The sequence below is a fragment of the Oreochromis niloticus genome, linkage group LG12 (genome assembly GCF_001858045.2).
Source record: "Oreochromis niloticus isolate F11D_XX linkage group LG12, O_niloticus_UMD_NMBU, whole genome shotgun sequence".
NCBI lineage: Eukaryota > Metazoa > Chordata > Actinopteri > Cichliformes > Cichlidae > Oreochromis > Oreochromis niloticus.
The window spans coordinates 22,135,588-22,156,463 of NC_031977.2; the positions used below are offsets into that span (position 1 = coordinate 22,135,588).

Below are 20,876 nucleotides of genomic sequence, written 5' to 3' on the forward strand. Positions count from 1 at the left end.
AAAACAAGGGGGTGGTGTAGTGGTACTGTTGCCTCACAGCAAGAAGGTTCTACTGAGTCGCCTCCACCACCTGTGTGTGGAGTTTGCATGTTCTCTCTGTGTCTGTGTGGGTTCTCTCCGGGTACTCCGGCTTCCTTCCACAGTCCAAGGATATGCAGTTGGTAGGGTTAGGTTATATGGTGACTCTAAATTGCCTGTAACTGTGAATGTGAGTGCAAATGGTTGCCTGTTCCTCTGTGTCACACTGCTGACCTGTCCAGGATGTAACTTACCTCTTGCCCTATGGTAGCTGGGATAGGTTAGCTGGGATATCAGTCAGGATGGTTTTCACCATGTATTCTGATGCTTTTCCTGCTACTGAATAAAAGCATCCTTAGAGGAAGACTCTTTGGGTGCAATTGCAATCAAAGCATTTGACAGTTTTCTACCTTCCATTTGTAAACTTGTTCTATTTTTGCAGGACAAAGAGCAGATATGCTTCTGTAAGATGAAAATTTGATAGACTAGACCAAGATTCCCTTTAGATACATCAAAAAAAAAAAAAAAAGGAGAGCGAGAGACAGAAATCCTGTTGTTGGAAATATTTCTTGTCACTTTTCATCTTAGCGATAGCAGCGGCTCTCTGATTTCAAACCTCCTTTTGTAATCACAAAGAAACCACAGACCCACTTACGGTCTGTGTTTAGCAAATGATTCATCCCCGAAACATAACTCAGCCAAAAGTTGTCAGATACTTTCTGCAGTCTGAAGACCTAATAAAGTTTTGTTTCCCAAACTGTTTTATGCCACGATGTTTCAGATTAGAGGTGAGAAAGACATCTTCATCTGTGCTCTCATGCCATGAATCCCCATTAGCTTAGATATCCGTACACTAATGAGGCAGAAATGGAACACAAAATCTAGAAGTGTATCTGTAACTGTCTCTTCTTCTTGACAAACCCACAACATCATAACAGCATCACACACAGTTCATTACATTAGGTGACTCATGGATCTGTTCTCTGCGGAGCCTCTCTCCTCTTTATTAATCCCTCCAGCTGAAGCAACCCTGCATAATTATTACGCTCACCGTGACCTTCCAGCGGCTGCTGAAGTTTGTAAGTCAACAGATTATTGAGATGCTGCAGAAGCTGAAGAAACTTTGCTTTTTTCCTGTTTTTTCCGCTCTGTTAGTCTTCATAAAGGTCAACAACCCACACACTTTGAGCTCACGCAGTTTTCTGGAGTTGTCAGAAAAGGGTTTAGGAAAGCAAGAAATCATATCTTAATATAGCTAGAGAATGAGGAACCAATCACACTGCGTTTATCCAACTATAGCTGTAGATCACTGTTTTTTCCCCTCTGTTTTTTAGGAACAACAGCATGGTTCAGCTGGCTTGTGAAATAGACTAATTTCATCATAATTTATATAATAAAACTGGCACACTTTAGCTCATCAGCAGCCATTTTCTTCTGTTCTTCTTTTAAACACTAGCCAATGCCATGCTCACAAAAGCCTTGTGTTTTTCATTTTCACTCTCCTCACCAGCTCCCCACCAGGTAGATGTTCTGCAGAACCCACAGTCAACAAAGGCTCCTCTCTGGCTTCCTGTCTTGGGGGATCTCAGACCCGCAGATGTTGCGCCTGTCAGGATGATAGATGGCCGTGGTAATCATCAAGCTATAATAACGAAACTGGAGTGAGATGGAGGGGCGAAGGGATGAGAAAGATGGATGTCTGAATTATAATTTTCCCATTGTTTAGCCCTCAGTGGGTTTGGAGACCAGTAACTGTGACACTCGTGGAAACTAAGGTCTGGGAGCAGCTGCTGGGAGTCACGGAGATATGAGGGAGAGATGTGAAAGTGAGGGAGAGGGAGAGAGAGAGATTAGTACTTAATCATGTGTGGTGCAGTGTGTGAGAGATCCTACGAGGACACTCAGGTCTGCTAGATGCACCTGAATCGGGGTGATCGCTTCCTCTCCTCCCCCTCTCTCAGATCACCGCTCTAAAGCGCTGACAGAGAGCGGACAGTCGCTCACAATAACCGGCTCTGTAGCAGCCTCCGGCTTATCTCATCTCCCCCCCGCCCGGTGCCGACCCGCACCGACTGTTCCCTTCTCTATCAACTGAATCTCCCCGACGCACCATAGAGGCAGAGCTGCGGTCGTGTTTCACTTTCTTTGCTTGCACGGAGCTCGCATCTTTTCCCCGGATCTTTGTTTCTGGACGGCAGGCTGCGGCTGTGTAATGCCCCGGTGAGTGCTGGATGGTTCCTGGTGTTATCTTTGCGTATATTTCTTTCTTCTTCCTCTTGTTGTTTGCCACAGAACAGATGCTCTGATAAGATATCTGAGATATGTGTCTGACATAGGGTTGTTTATGGTTGGAATACTTTTCCCCCCCTTATAAACTGGGCTTTATGTTTTATTACATGCACTTCCATTACATTGTTTTTGTTCTGTCAGAGGGGCGTTTCTAGAGTGTGTGTAGACACACAAAGGCAGCTGCATCAAGCCAGCGTGCGCAGAGGAAGAACATGCAGTGTTTCCCATGATGTAAAGTGGGCTAAAACTGCCTTTACGCTTATTGAGAAGTAAACCGAGTATAAAAGAGAGAGCGACAGAGAGAGAGAGGAAGATGGAAAAGCGAGAGTAGAAAACAAAGCTACAGAGGTTCCTCTGGGACAGAAAGGCATCAGCACAAAGCCGGGAGTATGACAGATGTGCCCTTGTTTGCTCATATCTGCTATCACCGACAAATTTGGTAACATCATATTGGCTCATGCCAAGAGTTCACTTTTATTTCCCTCCTCTTAAATGTGAATGAAAGACTACGTTATATTCTTTTAAAGGTATGCACTCTGAATTTGAATATAAGACGCTAAACATTTTTTGGACTGGATAAAGACACTGCATTGTTATTCATAATATATAGCTATGTTGCATAACCTGAAGAAATATAGAGAATAAATGCTCAGTTCGTGTGTGAGAGAGAGAGAGAGAGAGCACCAACGACGTCTCTAGTGGTTATGCATTATTTATAAAGTTACCCCAGTGCTGCACCTCCCACCCAGCACCACTGTCAGTGCTGCCTCTCTAGTCTCTCTGTTCTCACCTTACACTCTTGCAGCCTCTGACAGTCAGCCTGACTGAGCTTAACATGAGTGTGTAAGTATTTTAAAGGCTGTGGAAATGGGGAGGGGGGGGGATAAAAGCACCTGCAGTCCAGTTCAGTTACAGGGTGCATGCTCTCCATTTCAAGTAAGAAAGAGCTGAAAGAGGGAAGAGTTCATTCACAACCGTGCCCTGAGGCTTCTGGTAGCAAAGAGATTTGTTTTATAGATTGATGACTTCACCTCTGGGGCTGAAGAGAAGGAGAAAGTCAATTCTTTTGTTTGCTACCTCTATGTGACCTTCCTGGGTTAGAAATTGCAACTAAAATTGTCTAAAGCTGAAAGGATGAACAAGAAACTGCCATCATGTCGATCTAGTCCACCCTGTCAAATAGACTTTTTGCTTTGATGTGATAACAGTTTCATATAGCGCATATTAAAGCACCATAAAATTGATCATCCTCTCTCTATGCACTCAAAGTTACTTGCATAGATTAGGTTACACTGCCATTCGGTGTTATGTAATGGTAACTCTGCCGCAACAGACCCTGTTAACACCCAGGCTCTGCTGCCGTCTAACTTTCCTTGTTATCTTCCTCGTCTCCAAGCTTTCACCCCATTTCCTCTTTCCCTCCCCAGCAGCAGGAGCAGCAGATGTGCTGAGCGACGCAGCTAATGGTGGTGTCTTCCTATACTGGCCTTGATGCTGATGCTGCTGAAATCCCTACATTCATGAAAAGGCAACAGGAAGCAGATTTCTGAGGGATTACACCCAAGCACATGTACACATATGAATACTGAGCGGATACCACAGCTCCAGGACTTGGCTGGCGCCCAGGTGTGGAGCTCCCTTTGAATGAACTCGCGTGACTGATAGAGGCACTCACTGGTATCATGGAAGAAGAGGAGGAGCCAACAGAGTCTTATTGAATGTAAAACACATGACCCCTCCTCCCTTTTTTTTTCCTGCCTCGCCATCAAAGGCTGCTTGATGACTTGTAACAAACAGCGGAGCGTGCAGAAACAGAGAAGAGTGCAGAGCCGACCATCCGCCTGCTGCTGCTGCTGCTGCTGCTGTCCCATGATACATCAAGTCAAGAATCAGCCACACGGAGGGTTGTTTCTATGGATACCCCATGCCCTGAGTAGTATTAATAAGGCTCCCTGATATTCTGACTATCTGTGCATGAAGATACAGGCAGAGATTAGAAGTGCACCCCTGCAGCAGACGTCAGCTCTAAAATAAAACATCTGTGAGGGAGAGACAGACATCATCACCGTCAAGAGTCAAGAGGAAGATGCTGAAGGAAAAAAATAAGTTATTTTTAAACATCCACTGTAGAGGCTTTACCAGCATGTTAAAAGTGTCCCTGTGTGATCACTGACTAAAGCCGAACATTACAGTTTTGCATATTTTTATCTGTACTGGGTTTGATGTTTTGCTCAGTTGCACCTTTTCTCAAAGGCATCAGAGTTCATCTTCTTTGTCCTTAGTTTGGGACACACAGGCAACAGATGGTGAAGTACAACTTGAATTGCTCCACACTGTACTAAATGAAGAGGTCAAATGACGCACAAAATCTTATTCTTTAGATCCCATGGAGATCATTTCTTTTCTTGCAATACTAAGAATAGCTCTGAAATTCAGCACAAGCATTTCTTAATAATCCCTTTTTAAGTTTTGGTTGGTCTCTTGAATTGTCACCATTTTCCGTAGGAATAGTCCTGCGTTGTGCTTTTGTCTACAAGGAAACATCTATCTACATGTATCTAAATGCAGCAGCTAAGTAAATAAAATTCAGGTCTCCACTCACCAGCAAGATGTAACATGTGTGCATAAAACAGTGATACAATCATTGTTAATCAAGAGATTAAATCTACCGTCTGGTACCTAGAATCATACATCCCTGTTACCTCCAGAGTGAGCAGCGATGGCCACACAGGACACACCGCACTTTCTCCATGGCTTCGACCTCGGTGGTCACTTTGTCGACCCTCGACCTCTCGGTACAGGTGTCACAGGCTTGGTCCTGTCAGCTGTGGACCAGCGGACTGGAAAGCGTGTAGCAATTAAAAAGCTGGTGATGCGAGACACGGTGACGGTGAAACATGCCCTGCGGGAGGTAAAGATCACCCGACGGCTGCACCATGAAAATGTGGTGAGGGTCCACGAGGTTTTAGCTCCGTATGGACGGCCCTTGCCCCGAGATCCAACCCAGCTCAGCGCCCTCTACATTGTCCAGGAGTGCATGGAGACTGATCTGGCTCGGCTGCTGGAGCAAGGGCCGCTACCTACAGGTAAATAAAAGGAAGAATAGAGAAAACTTGCCCAGCAAATCACCACAAAGTTATAAACAAAGCAGTTTTTTTATAACAATTTGGCAAGGCAGACAATTGGCAAGGCAGAAATCTCACATCAAAACAGTTAAGATGGATAAACAGCAGTACAGGCCAGAGGGAAACGTATTTATTTTTTACTATTGCCTATATCCAGACATGATAATAGATGTTTTTTAAAGAAGGAAATATGTGCTTATACATTGCATATGGACGTTGGGGTGCATCGTGATGTGTTGATTTGATTTTTGCCCTTGAGCAGGTCATGCTACTCTGCTGTTCTACCAGCTGCTGAGGGGACTGAAGTTTATCCACTCTGCCAACGTTCTGCACAGAGACCTGAAGCCGGCCAACATATTTATCAACACGGACCAACTGCTGCTCAAGATCGGAGACTTCGGGCTGGCCAGAATAGTCGACCCTCATTATTCTCATAAGGTAAGCGTGAAGACGCACAAGGACCACTGAAGGACCCACGCACACACAGGCACACAAACACACACAGGCATGATCTGCAGGGAGACTCATGCTGACAAGGTGGCAACTCATAGCATGGAGAGCTCGCTCAAAAAAGTTTTCCAAATGACCTACAGTGTCTTTTCAAATTGGTAAATGGATGAGTCATATTACAGCAGTACTGTGCAAAAGTCTTGAGCCAACCCTCATTTCTTTATATTTTGCAAGGAAAACTGGAAATTGGTGCATCGATTTATTAAAACACATGAGTTTGTACAATTCTAAGAAGCTTGAATGTCAATATTTAGTGTTACCAGCTTCATCCTCCAACACAGCCTGAACTCTCTAAGGCAAATTTTATTGTCATTTCTTCAGGTAGTCTTCAGGAATAGTTCTCCAGGCTTTCTTAAGTTCTTTTCAAAGCTCTTCTTTGGATGTTGGCTGCCTTTTGTTCCATCCTCTGTCAAGATGATCACACACTGATTCAATAATGTTGAGATCCAGGCTCTGGGGAGGCCAATCTATGATAGTGTTTCAGTGTGTTTTTCTATCAGGGCATGTTTTTACTGCACTGGCATTGTGTTTGGAATCACTGTCACACTGAAAAATGAAGCTGCTGCCAAGCAGATGCTTTCCAGATTGAATTGAATGGTGGATCAAAGTCTGACTGTACTTTCTGCGTTCATAATTCCATCAGTTTTGACGTATTGTTGTACCTCTATCTGGACCTCCTCCATACATCATTGACAACGATTCGAAACAAAATTTTCAAATTTGATTGATCATTTCCTCTTGCCTTATGACAGCTGAGATATGCTCCAGCCCCCCTGTGACCCAGAACTGGATGGATGGATGATGAAATAAGAAGTGCTCAAGCCTTTTGCACAGTACTGTAGTTTTTGGAAGTCTTTATTTAAGTGCATGTCTATAGGAAAATACTGGTCTGATGACCAAAGAAGAGATTGTGATATGTGCACAAACATTCCCAGATGTATCCCAATTATTCTCACTTAATGTTTTGTAGGGCATGAATGAAGCCAGAGTGCCAAGATCTATTTTGACTGGAAGCTAATTAATGCCTCTTTTCATGTTTTTACATAAATTTTTAAATCCCTGATCAACCACGAAGGGCTCTGTTGGCCACACTGATTTTGAAATCAAAATCAAAAAATGAAAAATGAAATGTTGTTCTACAAAAACTAATCATACCAATCATTTCAGCCAACTTGCGGGGGATTTTTTTTCCCTCTCTTCTCATTTCTCTGAAGCACCGTATGCCATTCAACTGCTGATGGCTACATCTAGGCAGCACATTGTAATATCAAACATTATCTCTGCTCCATCTCATTATGGTAGAGTTGTTATTAGGGAAGAGACACCAATTCCTCAAACCCTATGTGGTTATCAGGCAGCTGATCACACACAATAAATAGTGTAGTGCTCTAAAAGAATCCTTTCAAAGAAAATCAGTTTGCGTATTCTTTCTATATTTCAATTTGCAATGAGGAATCTATCAGGTTTTAATTTTATTTTACAACTGGATGCTTATCACTAATCTGATCCTGCACATGTCGACCAAGCAGCCAGAATTTCATAATCTCCAATATTGAGAAGTGTGTAACTGATGTATCTCTCCTTACACGTTGCGGTGCAGGCTAATGTTTTTTTCATATATTCTCTAATTACACATTTCCCTGTTTGATATTGCCAACCTGTGTTTTTCACAAGAAGCTTCCCCTTCACCCCGAACCCAGCTATTTATGTCTTCTTCCCAGAGCTGATATCAAGTTTTTCACTAATTAAACTCTGTGGATAGTCTGGCAATGGCATATAAAGACTTCTGAAAGATTAGTGTGAAGATTTACTGCTCTATTGTTCAGCTTTATTATGTGCAAAGATCCCAAAGCCACACTGTAACACTAGCGGGACTGAACATGTGTGCAAGCTTATATGTTTGTGTGGGTTTTTTGGGGGTTTGTGCTTGTGAAGAGGAGCTCTTGTGAAAGGCGATCTTTGTCAGCTCAGAGCACGGGACTGGGGATCAGCTGGGTGCAGACACAGGGGTGCATTCGGAGAGGGGGGGTGGAAGGGAAGAGGAGAAGGGAGAGAAAGAACAGATGAGAAGCAAGGGTGAGAAATTTTGAGTCAGGGAAGGCAGAGCGAAAGAGCTAAAAAGCTTTGTAAAAAAGTATGAAAGCAGAGGCAGGGAGAAAAAGAAAGAACGTGGAGAAAAGCTCAAAGCGGAGACGTCAGACAAGGGCGAGAAAAAGTCAGAGCCTACATTTTTTCAAACACATTTCTCCAAAACACTATTTCAGTACTGAAAAAGTATTTTCCAACACAACTCACACAGTCATGTGAATGTGAAGTACACTCGCTTTTGGTTCTAAGATTTTTTTTTTATTATCAAGATACAATTTAAAAAAAATTTTGTCCTTATCAGGGCTTACAATTAGATAAATGGAACCTCAGACATATTACATGTCACATTACACCATGTCACATCTCATTATTTATTTAACAAATATTAAGCCTAAATGCAGAAGCAGTGTGTGGAAAAAGACTCTTTCACCTTTCTCTTCCAACACCCACCAACTTCCATAGGAATTAAGAGAGTAAGTAACAGGCAGGTGCTGCTAATCAAATGGACCCGATTAACTGAGCACATTTATAAAGCAGAGGTTTTGTCAGTTTGCTGGTCTGCAGCATTTGAGTGCCTGTTAACACAATGCAAAGACATCAGCAATGATCTTAGACAAGTAACTGTTGCTGCTGTTATAAATCCATTTCTAAACAATTTGAAGCTCATGATTTTACAGTGAGAAAGATTATTCACAAGTGGAAAATATTCAAGTCAGTTGCTAGTCTTCCCAGGAATGCACGTCACAGTAGATTCACCCCAAGGTCAAACTGTGCATTGCTCAGAGAACCTGCAAAAAAAAGCAAAAGAAATCCACCAGCTACATCTCAGACTCTACAGAGTTCAGTTAGCGTGTTAAATGTTAAAGTTCATGGAAATACAATTAGAAAAAAGCTGAACAAGTATGGCTTGTTTGGAAGGGTTGCCAGGAGACAAGAGAAAGCATCTTCTCTCTAAGAAAGACCAGGGCAGCATGGCTTAGATTTGAAAAGCTGCATCTCACCACATTACAAGACTACTGGAACATTTCCTTTGGACAGATGAGACGCAGGTGGAAATGCATGGCTATAATACACAGCAGATTTTTGGAGAAAACCAAACACAGCATATCAACGCATGCACTTCATACCAACTGTCAAGCATGGTGGTGGAGGGATGATGATTTGGGCTTGTTCTGCAGCCACAGGAACTGGGCACCTTACAGTTATCGAGTCAGTCATGACATCCTCTGTTTGCCAAAGTATTCTAGAGTCAAATGTGAGGGCATCTGTTCGTTAGGTAAAACTTGGCTGAAACTGGGTCATGCAACAAGGCTATGATCTCAGACAAACCACCAAATCTACATTAGAATGACTCACAACGACAAGAATCAAATGGCCCAATCAAAGTCCAGGCCCCAACCTGACTGAAATGCTGTAGTATGACTTTAAGAGAACCGTGCATAAACAAATGCCCGCAAACCTCAATAAACTGAAGCAATATTTCAAATTTGAGTGGAATCCTCCACAACAAAACTCATAAAGTCAGACAGAAAATGCTTACTTCAAGTTATTGCTGCCAAAGGTGCTTCCTCAAACCACCGAATGATGGGGTGTAATTAGTTTTTCACACACTGCTTCTATATTTGGCTTAGCTTTAGTTTTTAATAAATAATGACATGGTGTAATATGTTTTGTTGTTTAACATCTGAGTTGTATTTAAATAATTTAGACTACAGACAATGTTCTAAATTATGTTTATTGTCCTCAGCACTGAAACAGGGTGTCTCTTCTTTTTCACATGACTGTTTCTTGTCCTACGTATCATGACTGATATTATTGTATCAGACTATTGATTTGCTGAGAATAACTGACTGCTGATACGAATCAAAGCTAATACTCTTTGGATGTTGTTTTCAAGGTTTTAAATTCTACCTTATGAAGCAAAAGATTAGTATTTGTTGTAGAAAAAGAATCCTATAATGGACAATGAAGTGAAATACAGCAGTACAAAAGAAAAAAGAAAAAGATAAAAACAGAACAATGGCATGCAGACTGTCAATGCCAAAAATAGGCTTTATTACAGTAGCAAAATAGTCTTAGGAACCAGTGGACATTCTGTCCCTCTGTTTGGCTACATGACCAAGCATTTAATACCCTTCCTAGTACTGCAACAGGGGGATGTCTTCTGTATTCTACCCACATCACATCCTTCATCTTCAAGGCGGTTGGTTATTACCCCCATGAATGTTTATCTAGGCACAATCCAGCATGTTCACAAAGTGCTGTATCTGTGTTGCACTTAAGCTCTATAAATATGCTTTAAATGGACTCAGCAGATTTTGACAACAACATGGACTAATCTTCACATGACAGCTCACACAAATTAAAAAAGATTTTTGCAAAATATTCAAGAAAAGATGAATAATCTCATTCATAAGTTAGACAATGCTGCAAAGGATTTCTCAAATTATTATGGATGGATAACGTGTGATGCTGTTTGGGCTATTTGTGATGCAGTTTTGATACCAAAGCAGATGCTTTCAGTGAATACAATAGCATCCTCTCTCTGTTGCTGTTATTCAATAATGCAAAGCAAAAGTGCCTTTTCAGACAGTTTCTGTTAATGGGCGTAGGCCGCATTAACCTCAGCTGTGACGGAAATTCACAAATGGTGTTAACTTTAAATAAGACTGGTTAAGGCTCTAGTATCACAGAAGAACTTATGAAGATTTTATATCATGCTGTTTTTGAAAGAAAGTTGTGACGTGTAATTCTTCCCACTCAATGATCAATCCCCTGACAGACTTCTTCTCTGTATTAGCCATACCTTTTAATACTTGTAGTGTATCTCAGTCCATGCATTGAAATGAGGTTGTTTGAAGTTGTCTGGAAGTGTGTTTCTGACTACACAGAGCAAACATTTACTCAGGCAGAGAGAGATGACAGAAGGGCTGAGAGGAGAGAGGCAGAAAACAGAGGGGGAAAACAACATTATTTGTGATGTTATTTACAGTCTACACCGGTAAGATCTTGGTGCTTCTGTGAATGTGTATGTGTGAATGCCACCTGCTGAGGCAGTGCTGGATCTGCCCAGAAATTATTCATTACCTGGATGAAGGTCAGAGCGGAGGAAGGGGAAAGACAGGTGAATAAGGACAGAGTGTTTAAAAGTACCTGGAGAGAAGAGAAGGAGGGAAGAAACAGATGAGAAAGGAGGTAAAGGAAGCTTGGTGAGATGCACTGAAGACTAGAAGAAAGGGAATAAGTGTGAAGAAAAGAGGAAGGGAAGGGGAACAGGCGCAGCTAATGATGACGCAGAGAAATACTGAGGTGGGAGGTTGGGAAGAATGGATGATAAAGAAAGTGGGAGGAAAAAGGCAGAAGGAAGAAGGTCAGTGGGGAGAAAGAGGAAGCAAAGATGGGGGAAATCACCCCGTAATCTTAAAGAGTAGCAAAAACACTAAAACAAAGCAAACACAGCTACAAATGACATATGTGACCAAATCTATGCATTGTTTTATAAAACTGAGGCCTAAATTTGCTTTTCCCTTAAAAACTGTGTCCAGGGTTGGGTTGGCCCTAAAAGAAATGTACTTTGGTACTTTTGAAACATCTATCAAACTCTCACCAGGGAGCGTAAACAAGAGCTCAGATATGAAAAGGCAACAGAGGGCCAGACAGATAGAAGATAAGGTCACTGAGCAGTCAGCATCATTTTTTGCACTGTCTCCTGCCACAAAGAAGAGAACAGGCAGTGACTTAGCAGTTACATTTAATGCACGTAGGAGTAGTCTAACTTTTAAAAAAACAGAGTCGTACAGTCGTTTTGACATGTAAAAAAAAAAACTACTTCGGCCAGGCACACCACATACAGCGATGTATAAGTGGGAACCTTGGTGTGGGTGGCCCACAGTGAAGAAGACTCTGAGTCATACTCATAACCTGCTGATCAAGAAAAATTACCCTTTTTCTTTTTCCTATCGAGAAGGCACTTATCTTTAAGCTGTCGAAAATATGAAGCCGTTTTGGGACGCATCAAAAACGTGAGAAAGCGGGCCTGCCCCTTTTTTTGCATGGTACCCCCAGATGATTTAATGGTGTGAAGAGCAGTCTCTGGCATTCATTTTAAGTGTGATAGCTTATCTGAATGAGGAAAACATTCAAGCTGTCCGTATTTCATTGGCTTAAATAGAGTAATCCCCCCCCCCAAAAAAAATAGAGAAGAAGATAGGTGACTGATGAAAAGGATTACTTTAGGAGAGGGGACGATAGAAGGGAAGAAGAGCAAGAAGGATAAAAAATGAGGGCTAGAGAGGCAGAAAGGATAAGACAATAGTGCTAAGAGGCAGATTAGACATGCATGCCATGTGCCATTGTGGGGTTTATTTTCTATTTCTGATCTTTGCCAGTTAATCATCAAATTCAAATTAGCCTGACAGATGGACAACAAAATAGCATCCCAGCACAATGAAAAGTTTATGTGAGTGATGTCAGTCATTATAAAACAATCCACAGCAGCTGAGTGGAAAAGTAGTGAAAACTACATCTGCCTTTTCCTGCCAAGAAATCTAAAAATGTGTGAGGGGAAATATAACCGTATTTTCGCATGCAGTCTGCTCTCTTTTTAAGCTGGGCTGTGAAGAAGTTTAAGAGCCCGGGGCAGCAAGATTTGGCTCGGGAGAAATGCAAGGTGGGGAATAGAAATATGATGTAGTAAGTGAAGGTATTTTGAGATTTTACAAGGCTGGAGAGTGAGAGGTGGGGTGATATACAAGAGGTGGTGAAAGTGTTAATGATAGCAACAGACAGAAACATCTCATTATCTCTACATCAGGTTTGCATGGGAATATGCGGACTTATCTCTGTGGTGACTGGCTTATCTCTGTGCATAACATCATTATTCACAAAGATGAATATTTAGAGAATTAGATAGAATCCTCTGAATCCTGTCAGAGCAGCACTAATGAGGACTTATGTTGTTGCTTCGGTGGAAATTCTGGGCAATCCATTTTAAAGACAAACAACTACCAGCAAACTTTATACGTATTCAAGTACATGCAGCCTGCAAACAGTCCAATCTGATGCATGCCCATCGTATATGAAAATAACTTATTGAGATTCTCGGAGCTTTCATTTTCTGTATTTCTCACTTTCAACAATTTTATCCCTCTGCTTTACTTATCCAGGGCTATCTGTCGGAAGGTTTGGTAACTAAATGGTATTGCTCCCCACGTCTGCTGCTGTCACCCAACAATTATACCAAGGCCATAGACATGTGGGCTGCGGGCTGCATACTGGTTGAGATGCTCACTGGACGCATGCTGTTTGCAGGTACCTCTACTGTTTTTAATGCATTCACTGTTTAAGTACTGTCATTTTCAACCTTATCACTAATATATCACCCCAAACTGCAGATAACTGCCCCTCCCTGAGCTTGAGGTTTCTTCCTCTTAAAAGGGAGTTTTTCCTTCCCACTGTTGCCAAAGTGCTTGCTCATAGGGGGTCATCTGATTGTTGTTTGGGGTTTGTTTGTTGGTTTGTTTGTTTTGCATTTACTCTAAAATATAAAGCACCTTGAGGCAACTGTTGTTATCATTGAACTGAACTGAACTGAACATAATTATAATAATTACATCACACTAGTGATGCCATCCAGTTAGAGCAAGGAGAGTTTTTTTGTCTTTTCCTTTGACAGTGTCCTCCACCAAAGACACTTTGCTCTCTTTCTGCACACTACTTCTTTGCCTGACCGGAATGACAATGATGATAGAGAAATTCTCACTCTCCAGAGTAGATGTAGTTCTTCCTGACAGGCTGGTTTGACCTCCATCAGCCCTCTACACCACAGGGCTGGCATCATAAACACATAGGTGTTCTTTGTTCCCTAGTGTTCCAGCATTTTTTTTAATTCACACATCAGGTGTTTGAGATGTTTTCCTTGGCTTTTACTTAACCCGCAGACTAGAGTGCATAAAAATCTCTGGTAAACTGCATATATTTGTTTACCAGAGAGGAGACTGCATTCTCCCTTCCAAACAAACTACCACCACTTGCATATTTCTTGCAGCTGCGACTGTGTTGATATAGCTCCACCTGCTGGTGTCCATTGGCTTTATGAAACATTTAAAAGGGAACTTCACCATGTGTCAGATGAGCTGAAAATGTTGCTTTGCTGCTCTGTGTTAGAAGAAGACTTGCATGCCACAGAAGCATGCTACACTTCTGGTTACTGAATTTTCCCTCCAGCTGTCAGAGGTAAAATGCACTTTGTGACCTATAACTGAGTGGAAACTTACGACAACTGATTCCTCCCAGTTGATGCAGGCACAGCAACAAGCTAGGGTAGTTAGAGTAAATGTCTGCCAGTGTAAATGGGTTGCAGGATGTTTATTCCTTAATGTGAGTGTGGCCAGAAGAACAGTGTGCCCAAAGTTTCAAGTTTACTGATTCCGCAGGGTGTGGTGTGAAATTTGAATGCTTTAGTAGTAATTTCCACATAGCTGTTACAATTGAATTTCCTTAACTTACTGTGTCTTTAAATTGACAGCTTCCATCTCCCAGATATTCATGTTTGACTCTTAAAGTTGACGTTTTTTTCCCTCCCATTTCTTTTAGCTTATGTAACTGATCCTCTGTCTCTTCTGAACTTGCTTCTGATTGGTTGTGTCTTGCTCCCAGGAGCTCATGAGCTGGAGCAGATGCAGCTGATTCTCAACACAGTGCCGGTGCTGAGAGAGGAGGACAGGCAGGATCTGCTACAGGTCAAACATCAGAGGCTGCTGCAAGTCATATTAGCAGTATAATGTCTGACTGATTATTAAGCCTGACATTCATGTTCCCTGCTTTAGAGAGCAATTTATTTAAAAATGAATGAAATATTGATCATGTCAAGAACTGCACATATTATAATATCTGAAATAATCATGCACTCTGCCCTGTTTTTGTTATGAATGTAGACTAAAGACTACGTCGCTTCACCTCTGTGAACTTGCATTTTGAATTTAATAAATCTACCAAAAAAGACACATGATAAACAAAATATATGTTTCATTCGCCCGATGATTTTATTGCTTTTACTTTTTCCCCAAATTTTCTTTAAATAGTGAGATATTATCATTTTTATTAATCAAGTTATTAAACTCTGATGTTGTGAAAGGCTTAATTTTGTACAAGGTTAAATGTGTCTGCAAGTTTTTCCAGCGTGGAATGGCTTAAATGTAAAAAAATAAATAAATAAAATAATGAAACATAAGTAATATTTTAACCATGCATTTCTAGGTGATGCCTTCATATGTCAGTCATGAGTGGAAGGTGAAGAAACCCTTTTCTGAACTGCTGCCTGAAGTGGATACTCAGGGTGAGTGATGGGGACTGAGTGATGGGGAGAAGGGGAAGGTCAAGGACTTTAAAGTATAAAGGGAACAAATAATGGAAGTGTTAGAAGGGAGAAAAAAAATATAGAAAACCACAGCTCTTCTGACCTGTGACAGATGAAGTGATGCTGGAGTCGTGTGAAGATGTTTGGAGGTCTAACACATATAATTCAGGCTTTACTCCCACACCTTCCTTTCCCCTCCCAGCTGTGGACTTCCTTGAGCGTATCTTGACCTTTAACCCCATGGATCGCCTGACAGCTGAAGCGGCGCTGTCTCACCCCTTCCTTCAGCAGTACTCTTGTCCAGAGGACGAGCCCACTTCATCACATCCCTTCCGCATTGAGGATGAGTTGGAGGACAGCCTCATCACTGAGCAGAGCCTCAGCAACAGCAATAGTCAGGCCTCCAGCATCCAGTGGGACAGGTGTGTGGATTTTTTTTTTAATCACCAGTGGGGAAAATTGGATCATGTTTTCCTATTCATTCTTAGTAAGTTTTAATAATAAAAAATACTACTAAAAATTATCTGTTGATCATTTTCTCATCAAATCAACTACCAATCTCAGCTGTACATTCATGTATTTTTGGATTAGAATTCAAATGTATGTTTGAGCACAAATTATTTACTCCTGACTTGTAATTTCTGCCTTTCTGCAGGTACGAAAACAGTTTATCAACAGTTATGTGCTGGCAACAATCAGGTGGGAGGTGTCGCTGCGTGCCCCCTTGTCACATTACCTCTGACCTGGGAGACACTACAGAGGAAGAGGAGGTGCAGAGAGACCCCCGGGCCAGTTCCAGCTCACTTTTAGAGGAGGCTCAGGTTCGATATGCTTTCTCTATTTTCTACATACTAGGAGACTACTGTACTAGCACTACTAGTACTGTAATGTCTTTGTTATGCAAAGACATATGTGAAGATTTTGGTCAAACTAAATAGGTTAGGGGTGCATAAATAAGCTCGATAATTTGCCTACATTTTAAAGCAGGGATACTGCAAGTGTCAGCAGTTCTTGTAACCCTGTTGGCTCTTGTCACAGTGAGATGACCATATTGTCTCAGTTCCTATAATTCCCCCCTCTTCTTGCTTCCTCTCATTGGCTTCCACAGAGATTCAGAATTCATTTAAAATGTTATTAATTACATATAAAGCCCTACATGGCCAGGCTTCTGAGTATATTTCAGACCTGCTGATAACTTATTGTAGCAACTGGCCTCTCCTGATCGGGTCTGTTTGACTGTGTCACACTTGACCATGCTTTTGTTGTTCCCCTGTCTCTATTATTTATTCTGTCATGAGCTTAAGTTTCATTGAACACATGGGATATGAGTCAACACAACTAGAATTAATTGCTTATTGAAATTAATTACTTTTCCCTCACCAACTGTCTCATATAGGTTGATCCACGCAAATATTCCCACAGCAGCTCAGCGGAGCGCTTCCTGGAAAACTCTCACTCCTCTCTGGAACGTGCCTGCGGTTTGGGATACGGGGAGGTGGACTGTGGCCGCTCCTGTGATTACAAAGTGGGCTCTCCTTCATATCTGGATAAAATTGCCTGGCGAGAGGGAAAACCTCAACACTACTCAGAGCCTAAGCTGATCCTTGATCTGTCACACTGGAAGCGTAACATTAACAGCCTCCTTGTGCCTCCTGAGCCTATTGGTGGCAGCATGGAGGACCTGGGAGAGATGAAGGAGGAGGAGGCAGAGAAGGAAGAGGAAGACAAGGAGACGGGGGATTTGTTCCAGGAAATCTCTCGCTGGGTTGAGAGCACCCAGTCTCGTCTGCACTCACCCAGTCCCAGTCCTTCTTTGGAGCAGCAGTCACCTTCCTGCTACACTTCCTCGCCACCTCTCCCTCTGTCCCCTACTGACCTCCCAACTCCAGTCTTCCGCTACACGGAGGTTGTGCGGCAACCATCAGAGTACGATGAAGGCAGACTAAGCCCATTTCGCCCTATCATGTCTTCCTCTAATGCCCTCCCATTACTTCTTCCTTCATCTCCCACCTCCCTACATCCTCCTCAGTCATATCAAACGGTGTCTTCCCCCACCACCACCACACAATTTTTCCAGCCCACAGAATCTCAGCCGCTTTCTTCCACTTCTTCCCTTTCTCAGCCAGTAAACGCTGACTCCCTGGAGTCTCTTCCTGTCAAACAAAAAGAGCGTCTGTTTGACCTAGATGTGTTTATATCCCGAGCACTGAAACTGTGCAGGCAGAGAAAGGAGAAAGCAAACGGGAAGAAAGCAAAAGAAGGAGGATGGATGGAAGAAAGCAAACAGCCAAACATTAACCGAAAAGTACCCAGCTTCCCAGAGCACAGGACTCCACCACCACAGACGCCACAGACTCCCAACTCTTGATGTTGAATTTCAACTGCAGGTACACCACAGCATCATACCGGGTAGCACTACCAAATGCTCATAGTGCTTTACATTGTGAGCGGTGCCCGTGGTTTAATAGGCTGCTTAAACATTAGACCATAGTGTTAGCAGCTTTTGTCTTTTTGGTACTATTGCAATGACGCACTATATGCTGTGATAAAACAACCCCCTAAGCAAGCAATCTTCCAGCTTCGTCATGAGATGTTCTCAGGCAGTTAGAGGTCAGAAATGTGGACCACATTTGCTACTGCAAGCAGCAAAGATTTGATTTACATGAGTATATTTTAAAGCAATCAGCTGACATCCCTTATTACTGGGGTTTGCTCTGATCGATCAGACAACAATTTCATTTTGTGCCACAAACATTTGCAAATGACAAAAGAAGGAACAGTCAGCTGGCATCACCTCCCCACGCTATTAATAACTGATAGCTTAAGCCTGTTTTAGGCTTGCTTTCAATTTGTTTTTCTTACAAGATTCTGTACTTATTCTCTACTTCTTACTGTTTGTAATCCTTTTCGGAACAAAAATTCAAGTGGTCTTCCAGCGGTGAGTTTCACCAGCTAATAATAGTGACACAGAAGGTGTTTTTCCGGTGTGTCTCTGAATGTATTTACTGGAAAAATAATCCATCATATTATGCTACACGATGACCCATAAGGAGTTTAACACTCCAACAGCAGCTTTGTTTTGTCACTGCTCCAAACGGCCTGTCAACTTGTAAAAAATACAGTCAGATTTAATTACATAGTATATTTCTCAAGACTTATACTAGTATTTTTGTGTTTGTATTATTCTTGTGCTCTTTGTTAATTGCTACGACCCATGTTCACGTTATTTGGAGTGAGTTGTGTTCTTTTTGAATGTGGAATGCTCTGTGGTAGTAATTTTTGACTATCAGACAGCTATGGTTTCTTGTTTGCTTGATGCACCAAGCAAGGTCTGCTTTTCACTGAACATATACTATCCTCTCATTCCATACAGCCACATGTCTATTGCTTAAATGTAAGCCACAGAAAGCTTTAATGGTATACTATATTTTGAAGTATATGGATACTTTACAACCTTTGCAGGAAATTATTTGTACTCAAAACTTTTTAGTGCTTTGCAGCAGCCAGATTAATACATGAAACTCAAATAAAAAGAATTTAAAAAATAGACCGGCTAAATGGCAGGTGTACACAAGCAGTAGGTGAAGGCTGCTAGCTTGTGCCTCATAGTCTGTTAGTCAAGAGCTTCTCACATTCTCTTGAACTGTGGAGGTAAAACTGGCATTACAAAACTCTTCAACGCTAGTGCCAAAACGTAACCCAGTTAATTTAACATTCCCTGTATTCTGTGGCCTCAATCCCTCCATCTCAAATGTCACTGTTTGAAATGTGATATTCTGCTGTTAACTGATCAAAGAATGTACGAGTCGAGTTGTAATGCTGAAATACACTATATGGATAGAAGTACTGGGGCACCTATATATTACCCCTACAGGAGCTGGGATGGAAACCAATTCCATGAAGCTCCCAGTGCACAGTTTTTGTCCTGATGTGAATGCCAGAGGAGGTTGGATGGATTTTGACAAAATCCATCCACAGACACACATAAATACAAACTGGCATTACAACAGTGGCATCCTTACTGTGTAACTGTGTGTTTAGCATCCTATTACTTCCTTCACATATGTTTGTACAGGTATACTACATAGATGCTTAATTTTATACTCCACAGGACTTAAAACACCTAAATTCAAAGATTAAAAAGTGTGGCCTGTCACTTTTGTCCATATAGTGTGCATGAAACATACTGCCAGCAACACAACAGAATAAGAATGTTTTATTCCTTTCGTGCTATCAAATAATACGTTGAATCCTTCCTTAAAATCCATACAAGCTACACACAGGTCGAAGTTCTCTCGAGTGTCAGCTGTTAACTGTGCAGATGTAAGTTGTTCTAAAACTGTTGACTCTCATACTGTCTGCACCTGTGATGCATGCTGTAGCCTACATACAGATGCTGTAGGCACATTTTCACTTGCACAACTTAGTATGACTTCCAAAGAATTGAGCCATACATGAGATTTGCCATAAGTACAACCTATGAGACAGCAAAGCCGAGTCGGTTTTTTTAAACATCACAATGAAGCACAGGTAGTGTCACTAGCACATACAGAAATACAGGATTCCACCCTCTTTTTTTGCCAGTAAACTTTTTAGCTGCAGTCAACCTAATCAAAAGGAATTTTGCTTTAAGTCAAACACACAGGATCATATTTTGCGTTAGTAAATTTCTTCTGAGCTGCAGGTAGAGCAAAGCCAGCAATAACGTCACTGAAAAGTATCTGTAACACATGTCGGTACTGAGCCGAAGTTAATTATTTTAAGTGTTTCAAGCAATGTAGAAAATGTGCCTCGGTACACCTCAATACTTCCAGCTTGCTGAATGTAATGTGTCCCTTTCCTTCTGCATGGCTCTTCAAAAAGCTCAAAGGTTGTTGTTTTCATCATGTGTCACTTTGTGATAAGAGTCATGTTTCTGTGGGCGCCTATTTATGTTGTATCCATGCATCAAGGAGGCCTCAGCTTTTCATTTGGGAGAATCTGTGACGTTTTTAATTCTCTCTATATTGCAGTATCTCTTTTGGAGTTTCTGTTCTTGCTGGAAAATTAATAAAACAGTACTAAAACTATTTTTTGATGTCATATTTGACTGCACTGGTATAACAATGTAGTGGTGGGGAAACTCAGGCAGCAACACTCCCTAGCAGGAAACACAACTCCAATCCTAACTCTGTCAAGCACAGATGGGAGTCTCAGCCCAAAATCCACAGACTCCAAACGATGTGCCAGCGTTCACAGGAAGCCCCCATAGTTTCTATGTCTACATGTTAGAGTTGTTTTGGCAACATGAGGGGGAAATGTTATGACTAATCAGAGTACAGAATATATATTACGTTACTCGGTTGATGATATGATAAAGTGATAATGCACTTGCATGTTTTTTTTGATGGGGGGGTGGGGTGAACACACTGTTAGAAAATTGACTTGTTTCACTACATTTTCATGTGATACATTTTGATTTGATTGCATTTAAAATGTAAATGCATTCT

At 41.7% G+C, this 20,876-nt stretch overlaps 1 protein-coding gene across 2 annotated transcripts; it reads left to right on the plus strand.

Moving 5' to 3' along the window:
• The first annotated feature begins 1,518 nt into the window (after nucleotides 1-1,518).
• mapk4 (mitogen-activated protein kinase 4) lies at nucleotides 1,519-20,456 on the plus strand. 2 transcript variants are annotated; one of them, XM_003446131.5, is made up of 9 exons: nucleotides 1,519-2,238; nucleotides 3,735-5,393; nucleotides 5,695-5,870; nucleotides 13,196-13,340; nucleotides 14,688-14,770; nucleotides 15,288-15,366; nucleotides 15,590-15,809; nucleotides 16,043-16,208; nucleotides 16,784-20,456. In XM_003446131.5, the coding sequence occupies exons 2-9, from the start codon at nucleotides 5,027-5,029 to the stop codon at nucleotides 17,753-17,755; spliced, it is 2,208 nt and encodes a 735-aa protein (XP_003446179.1). In that variant the 5' UTR covers nucleotides 1,519-2,238; nucleotides 3,735-5,026; the 3' UTR covers nucleotides 17,756-20,456. The 2 variants fall into 2 exon arrangements, with proteins under 2 accessions (XP_003446179.1, XP_019221368.1); XM_019365823.2 differs by having other exon boundaries at nucleotides 3,738-5,393.
• Nucleotides 20,457-20,876: the final 420 nt, after the last annotated feature.

Excerpts from the sequence above, each read along its gene's own strand:
- mapk4 (XM_003446131.5), top strand. The coding sequence starts at position 5,027 with ATGGCCACACAGGACACACCGCACTTTCTCCATGGCTTCGACCTCGGT. Across the intron at positions 5,871-13,195 it reads ACCCTCATTATTCTCATAAG|GGCTATCTGTCGGAAGGTTT; the intron begins GTAAGCGTGAAG and ends TTACTTATCCAG. Across the intron at positions 16,209-16,783 it reads CACTTTTAGAGGAGGCTCAG|GTTGATCCACGCAAATATTC; the intron begins GTTCGATATGCT and ends TGTCTCATATAG.